General features: G+C 46.3%; 1 protein-coding gene across 3 annotated transcripts in view; it reads left to right on the top strand.

Moving 5' to 3' along the window:
• Positions 1–5,923: 5,923 nt before the first annotated feature.
• ADCY5 (adenylate cyclase 5) overlaps positions 5,924–8,370 on the top strand; it is a gene marked incomplete at both ends in the record, with an annotated part of 219,046 nt that continues 216,599 nt past the window's right edge. For all 3 annotated transcript variants that reach the window (XM_080620644.1, XM_080620642.1, XM_080620643.1), the window contains one exon: positions 5,924–6,934. In XM_080620644.1, coding sequence (XP_080476770.1) covers positions 5,924–6,934 — 1,011 coding nt within the window. The remainder of the gene's footprint in view (positions 6,935–8,370) is intronic.

Here is an 8,370-nt window from a genome sequence, read left to right as displayed (position 1 = left end):
TCCTGGGTTCAGGACACAACACATGATAAAAACATAATTAACAATATTTACAAACACTTCCATGTCTAGTTATACTTCCACAAGCTCTGTCACAACAAGCTGCCTCTCTATAGATTGAATGAATTTTGTATAGTTGTACCTAGAAACTTTATATTACCTAGTGCTACATAAGGATACTGTTATTGGGAAATTCATTAGTGAAAGTTTTTGCAGAGACTTATTCAGCTGAATTGTGAACACTGAATTGCATTTTGTCTCGTCTTTTTGGCTCCTGCTTCAGATGGTTTGCAGAAGATTATGCAGATTATCTGTTAGTACTTACAAGTCTATATTAAAAATTTTAATAGTGACGTTTTCTAGTTTGAGCACTTGAACTCAGACAGTCATATTTGCCATGTCATCTGGGGCACTAGAATGTGTTTCTAGAGTTCACTCAAGAAACAGTGAGTGATATTCTGAAGAATATGTATATGTATAGGCATTCCAGGTACCTTTTCTAAAATTAGTTTAAAGTTGATGTCAATTTAAAAGTCAGCCCTTTGTTACTCATGTATCTAGCATGCCTACAAAAAATTTCATGAGAAGGATGTCTGAAGTGGAGGGCCTTCCAGTCAGCCTAACGCTAGGTTGCTTTTAGGAAGTCACTTTGCCTTCTAGTTAAAGGTTTCTTCAGGTAAAATACAACATCTTCACTTCCTGGGTAAGAAAAAGATGCTGAGTGCTGGACTTCTGCACTAAATGACAGTCAATAAAAAGATGTGATTTAAGAAGAGGAGAGGTACTGGGTGATACAGAGCTACCATTGTGCTTCCCAAAGAATATTTGAAAGTTAACAACTTCCTTTTTTCCTTTGGTATCCAGTAGTTGAGTGTTTTTGGAGGGGGGAGGGTGGTGATTGGGTTTGGTTTTTTGTGGGTTTTGGGGTTTGTGTGTGTGTGTGGTGGTTTGTGGTTTTTTTGTTTGTTTGTTTGTTTTCTTTAAGGCAGAATAACAGTGCTTAATGGAAATGCCACAATGTTTGTCTGTTGTGCTGATGACATGAAGTCCCTCTAATTCTCTACCAGGTGTTTATTACATGTTTGGGGAACTGGATGCACTGGCTTAGTTGCTCTGTTTTAGCTCTCTGTTCCTGTGGATAAACTACTCCTGGCAAAGTTACTGGTTTGAGTACTAAATGTATTTCCTTACTCAGCTTTTTGGTGCAATTTAAGTAAACAAAGTACTTTAACTGTTGTGAAGTTAGCAAGCTGGAACCGTGGAAAAAGCTTTCTTGCATCAGGAAGAAAATGGATGTGAAAATCAAAATAAAACATTGCTAGTTAGTTCACTTGGTGAGACTGGAAGAATAACAGTTGATATTGTCCAAGCCCTACCAGAAGTAAGCTGTGCTATCTGAAGGTATTGAATTATTCTTCAAAAAGTATTGTCAAATCAAATATGTGGAAGCATACAGGTGCATACAAACATGGGTCAGTTTGTAAGCATTTGTGAGCCACTGTGCTCCAGGTTCCTGTTGACAATGTGATTGGGCCATAGCTTGCCAGATTTTGAAGAAGTAAATTGCTGATGAAAATACGTAAAACTAGTGTATACCACTGGTGTTAAAAAACATGATTATTCTTACTTACATTTCAAACTGATATTTGTTTGCATAAGAAACTCTCATTGGGGTCCTATTGTATGAGTTCTTGATAATGAATGTACAATATATTGCTGTCGGAAGTTGTGTAATTCAGTAACTTTTAATAAAAATGTCTGGGTTTGTGTATTTGAGCCTGGCTTTCTCATGAAAAGAGGTTCTTTTTGTATTTTTTGTTTGTTTGTTTTGGGGTTTTTTTTGTGAGTTTTTTGTTTGTTTTTTTTTTGCTTTTGCGTGTTTTTTGTTTTGTTTTGTTGTGGGGTTTTTTTGGGTTTTGTTTTTTTCTGGCCCATATAGCTGTTCTTGGCTGGGACTATGTTCACTAAAAGGTACTAGTCAGATTTGAAAGAAGGGTGGAAGTGTCAGAGAAATTACAACAACTTGTGTCTGTACTTAGCTCCAGACCATCTACAGCATCTGCTAGTCTCATGTCAGTGAATATGGAAAGGGGTTAGACACAGAAAATAAGATTAAAACATTTGAGACTAGGTTTTGCTGCTTGTGCACAGAACAGCACTTTTCTGTGCATCCTCTTGTGGTTCCTTACATAAATTAGAACAGTGTCAGTCTGGTTTTTTTTCAGTCTAAATTTGATGGGCAAAGCCACCTGACCCTGGGCCCTGTTCTCAGCTGTCCTGAAGTTAGGCTTCCTGGTAGTGGATGCTGATGGGTTGCTGGTATGCTTAGTGCCTACCAGACACTTCCATTTTAGGTATGTCTGACCCTGTTGATGCCCTTTAACTGTTTGTGCTTGTACTGCAGATTAGTAATTTTGTAAGTGGAATTTAAGCCTCACTACAGCTTCTGTAAAGTGATTGATAAACTAGCTTAAAACTGTATACTTTATGTGCCAAAACTGTAATTGTTCTGCTTAGAGCTTCATACAGGCTGCAGGAGTCCACTTGGGACAGATATTTCAGTCATGCTAACACTGCTTTGATGTTATCTGCAGGTCAGTTGGCAAGGCTGAATACCGTATATATGGGCTACAGTTAACAGATGAGCTGCTGCAAAGATGAGTTTTTGTAAGGAACTGGAATCCTTGGCTACTTTTTTCGTAATGACAGGTTTATGTGAAGTCCTGTGAATGACCAGGTGAATTATTTGTGTTACGGTGAATTTCATGATGCAATCCTTCTGTACAAAGTGTGTGCATATGATTGTGTTGCAGATCTGCATTCCAGCTCTAGCTTGTCCTAAACAGCATCAGAATGCAAATATTTTTAGTTCTGCATTTGGGGTGAATTGTTGTGAAAAATCTGATAAAGCTGATTCAATAAGCACTTTGTCTTGATAGGCTTCTGTGCACCCCTAAAAATCCTAAAAGTCAGTATGATGAGTCAAGCTTGTTTTGGGTTGGGCTTTTTGTTTGTTTTTAAAACGGCTGAGGTTTTGTGTTTTCACAGGTTTCTAATCATGTTTGGTTCTATTCCTTGTGAATCATCAGATGAGAGGGGTAGAAAATATATAATAGCACCTTGTTCGGTTTCATTATTTGATGCCTCCTAGTTGGGATTCTTTTATTAGCTCTGGGTTTCAAAGGGCTGCTTTGGACTATGCAAAAATAGCCAGTGGAAGGACCAAGAGCCTGTTTTATGAAAGCTTCACCAGTTTATGGAGTATAGATATTTTAGAGTTCTGAATTAAATACTTGCATGAATCTTGTAGTGCATGAAGGCCACGAAAAGTGAAACTTGTTACGTGTGTTCTGATGTTATTCCCTGTTTTAAGTAAATAAATAATGTGAAGAATGCTAATGTTTGTCTACTGCACCTGTTGTAATAATAATAGTGTTTTGATACAGGTTTATTAGGCTAGATCTGAAATCAGAATTTTTGTGAACTTGTGTGTTGGAGAACTTCAGATTTGTGCTTCACTTGGCTCTCTGACTCTCATGGCTTCCTGAAGGATCTGGTGGAGTTGATACTCCAGTAATTTTGTGCTAGCATTATCTAATTTTTCCATGTATCTACTTCCATTTAGGTATTATTTTAACCAGAGAAATACTTTTTGAAAAAGAGAAGCCTAAAGAGGCAGGGTTCAATTTTTTGACACAGAATTGGATTAAATTATGATTGAAGGTATCTAATGGAATTTTGTCCCCCTCACCTCCTCCTGCATCCCTCCTACCCCCCCCTCAAAAAAAAAAAAAAAAAAAAAAAAAAAGGCAAAAAAAAGCTTTTATGATTGAGTGAATACACTTTGGGAAGGCTAGGCTAGAATGGAAGGTGGAACATTTGCATTTATGGATGAAGAATTGTAAGTGTCTTTGACACTAGGTAGTCTTGTGGTTTTGTGTTTGTTGATCTCTTGAACAGAACAATTAAGTATTCACATTTTACATATGAAAAGGTAAAGAACAGTTGTGTTGACTAAGGTTAGAGTTTATAAATATAGAAGCTCGCTTTTACAGTCACTCTTTAGAAACTAAGTTATGAAAGGAAAAGGTAACTACTATTTGTGTATGATTTAAGGATAAAGAACATCAAGTGGTAATAGTACACATGATGCTTACCTTCAAAACACTGTTAATTGGCAAGCTCCTTTCTTCAGAAAGAATGGATCCTCTGAAAGGACACTATACGAATAGTCGGGTGCTTGAAACTTGTTGGGAACTGCTAGGGTATCCTCCCAAGCCCCCCGACCAGCCTAGCTAACCAAGTTACAGAATCTACCCTCCAGAAAGGCCATGTTGCAACACTGTCAGCTGCAGGCATGAGCTGTAGTTTTAAGTGGTTGAAAAAAAAAACCAACCCCAAAATCCAAAAGCCTCTATTTGTATTTCCTTAATTGCTGTATTAGTAGTAGCTCTAGTAATAGGTACTGAGGGTGGGAGATGTTTCTCTGGGGCTTTACTTTTCTGTGCTCACCCATGTTTTGACCACCGCTGCTTGATGTGGACGTTTCTGTCATCCTGTGGAGGAGGCGGTTACCTTTCCCTATCTTCCTCCAGGGAAAGCTGCCACGCGAGAGCCCACAGCCTTGAAAATGAGGCAGAACGTAGAGATAACCCCTTAGGGCGGGGACTGGCAAAAACCCAGCCACTCTCCGGCGGGTGGGACGGGCAGGCGGGATGATCCCTCGGGAAGCGCCTCAGGGAGCGCCCTCAGGAGGCGCCAGCGGCTGGCGCTGGGCGCTGAAGGAGTTAATGGCCGATCCGAGGCGGCCCGCCCTTCGGCCGCGCGCATTGGCGAGCCGCCTGGCAGAGCTCACCAATGGCTAGGGGCGGCGGCAGGGGGCGCGCCAATGGGGGCTGGCGGGGGGCGGTGGCGGGGGCAGGCGCGGCCGGCGCCAGGTTGAATGGGGAGTACAAAGAGGCGCGGGGCCGGGACGGGCCGTCGCTGCCGTCCGTGCGAGAGGTGCGCTGGGGCCCACTGCCGTCTGTAGCCCAGCGCCGGCGCCGCTATTGCCCCGTTCCTCTGACAGCGCGAGGGAGGGAGCACCGAGCCCCGCCTTTTTATCGTTTTTATTTTTTTTTTTTTCTTTTCTTTTTTTTCCCCCATTTTTCTATCCTTTCCTCTCAGATTTGCTCGTTTCTCCCGTACCGCGGCACCCGCGGAAGAGGCGCTCCCGCCACCCGAAGGCACTGCGGCGGAGCGGGACCGATAGCTGGAGCGGCGGCGGCCGTGTGCATGAGCAGCGCAGCTGCCGCCGGCCCTGTCTTGCCGCTGGGGCTCTTTCGCTGGGAGGCGAGGCAGGGGCTCCGCCGGTTGCCGCAGCCCGCCGCGCTCTGGGCACCCCCCCCGCCGCGCCTAGGCCCCCCCCGCAGGGGATGCTCCTGCCGCTGCCTCTGGTTGCCGTGGCCCTGCGAGCCTGATCCTCTGTACCCTCCCTGCCGACCGGCCCACGGTGAAGCCGCCCGCCCGCCCTGCGCCCGGCCCCGAGCGGCGGGTGCCGGGCCGGCGCGGCGCACTGCGATGCGGCTCCCCCGCGGCATCCGGGGCCGCCGCGGCTCGGCTGAGGACGAGCTGCCGTGAGGTGGGAGCGTCCCGGTCCCGGTGGTGCCGAGCTCGCTCGGGGGTGCAGAAGCACCCGGGGCCGACGATGGCGTCTGCCACCGCTGCGCTGCCCTGAGGGTCCCGCCGGGGAGACCCAGGCTTCTTGGGGAGCCGCCGCTCCGGAGGCTTTGGGGGCGTTTGAGGGTTTTGCCTTATTTTATTTTTATTTTTTTCCTTTTCTCTCTTTCTTTCTCTCCTTGCTGTCTCTCGGGCTTTTTCCCCGGCTGCTAGTCCCTTGTGTCTGCCCGGCGGTTGTCCTCTCTCTTGCTGCCCCTTCCCTCAGGGCATGTCCCGGTCCAACAGCATCAGCCCCCCGGGCTTTGGCGGCCCCGCGCCCTGGGCAGGCACCGAGCAGCACCGGTCAGCCTGGGGCGAAGCAGACGCCCGGGCCAATGGCTACTCCTACCCTCCACCTCCCAACAGGTCCTCGGGCAAGAAGGCCTCCCGCATGTCTGGCAGGTGGAGGAGCGAGGAAGACTACGAGCCCCAGGCAAGCCGGAGCCGCGGGGAGAGCGGCTGCAGGATGATGAGCTTTAGGTCCAAATCTGCCTGGCAGGAGCATGGTGACGACAGCCGACGTCACCGTTCCCGCCACACGCCTGGTGGTGATTCCCCCTCTGCCCCCAACAATGCCAGCCCCCGACAGCTGGGGGAGCAAGGGGAGGTACGGCCCCGATCTGTGGAGCTGGGGCTGGAGGAGAGACGCATTAAGGCCAAGATTGAAGAGTTGGAGGAGGAGGACGGAGACGAGGGGGACTCCGAGGCGGCCTTCTCCATGGGCAGTTGTTGCAGCATCCTGTTGGAAATCTTCAGGTCTAAGAAGTTCCAGTCGGAGAAACTGGAACGTCTCTATCAGCGCTACTTCTTCCGACTGAACCAGAGCAGCCTCACCATGCTTATGGCCGTGCTAGTGCTGGTCTGTATGGTCATGCTGATCTTCCATGCAGCACACGGCCATTATGAGGTATCCTACGTCGTGGTGCTCTCTCTGGCCATCCTGCTGATGGTGGTGCTGTGCATGGTGTGCAACCGCAACAACTTCCACCAGGACCATATGTGGTTGGCGTGCTACTCTGTCATCCTGGTGATCCTGGCAGTGCAAGTGGTAGGGGTTCTGCTGGTGTGGCCCAGGAGTGCCTCAGAGGGCATCTGGTGGACTGTCTTCTTTATCTACAGCATCTACACACTGCTGCCGGTGCGGATGAGGGCTGCAGTCATCAGTGGGGTGGTTCTCTCTGCCATCCACCTGGCCATTTCCCTCAAGATCAACGCAGAGGATAAGTTCCTCCTGAAGCAGGTATGTGAACCCCAAGCGGTCTGGGTGTGCACTTAGCAGCCCCCACCTGCCTGCCACGTTAAAGGATGAGGAAAGTGGGGCTGTCTTGGCTTCCATAGGCCTGCCCTATAGTGGAAGGCTGACAGAGCTTTCAGTTGAACCCCTAGGTTACCTGCTATGGGATGTTGTACAAAGTGGTGGCTAGCCTGTAATCTTACTTTTTTTTTAATAGCTGTGTTGTTTCTTCATTGCTGCTTTCCATTAAGGCTCTATATGTTTAAGAAATGTGCCTCACTGGTTTCCCATGACCGCTGCTCCAGCGCTGTCAGCTAGCCCTGCTAATGCCCTTCAGTTGTATTTAATATAAACAGCTCTACACTAAGCACACCTGTGGAATGGTATCTGTGTGTGCTGCCATGTTACTGAGAAATGTGAGGAAAGTCTTGCTATTTTTATTAGCTAGAGGTGTGTGCTGCTTCTGAGTCTGGGTTTGGTGTCAGCACAGTGCTTGCTTAGGTGTCAGAGAGCATACTCCATGGGAATGTGCAGTAAGCTTTTGGTTTAGCAGGAAGGTGTTTTGCTGGAAATATCTACAGTGAAGAAACCCAGAGTTCATATACAGCCAAAAGAAAAAAAGCTTAAAAAAAAAAAAAAATAAATGCAGATTATTATTTAGCTGCGATACCATATTTAACTGGAGCAGTTCAGTTCACAGGAACAATAAGACTATTATTGAATGCATTACAGTGCAATTTTTAATTACCATATCTGTATAAACAGCAGCAATACAAGGCGCCACTCGTCAAGCGAAGCAAGCAGCCTTGGGGCTCATGTGCTGTAAGCTTAGCAGACACCTTGGGAATCAGGAAACCGTTGACTTGAAATGTTGTAGCTATGTGTTAATCATCATCCTTCTGTTGAACAGGACTTGGAACAATTATGTGCCTGCTCCAAAGTCAGCCCTGATGGTTTATTAAAATCAGTCCTATCACTAATACAAAATAAAGTCTTGTACTTACAGTGCCTGCCTTGAGTCTTCTGACTTGATTTAAGCTTTACCTAATGCAGGATCAGGAAAAGTTGCAGGGCTTAAATAAAACTTCAGTGGGATGGGGCTGTCACTGCTCTGCTCTACAAAATAGCTCATGAAATTACTCTTTTCTCCTCCCTGCCCAGTTAAGCCTGCTTGGATAGTTTCTGGCTTTGTTCTTAGTTCGTTACAGATATTTTTATAAACAATACATGGCATATTTTTCTTAGGCTTGATATAAATGGCTTTTTGTGCACTTCCAGCCGAGCATACGCTGTGAGCAGGACAGTTGCTGGTTTTCTGCCTGACTTGGAAAAGTTTGCTAATGGCCATAGCTCCTCCTTGTCCTGCAAAGCCTTGTGCATGCTCTTAACTTTACAAACTGTGACTTGTCCTACTGAATTCAGTGTATTTGAGGGTGTTTTCT

The sequence above is a fragment of the Psittacula echo genome (genome assembly GCF_963264785.1).
Source record: "Psittacula echo genome assembly, chromosome: 6".
Classification (NCBI taxonomy): Eukaryota; Metazoa; Chordata; class Aves; order Psittaciformes; family Psittacidae; genus Psittacula; species Psittacula echo.
This window is presented reverse-complemented; position numbering and strand designations above follow the sequence as displayed.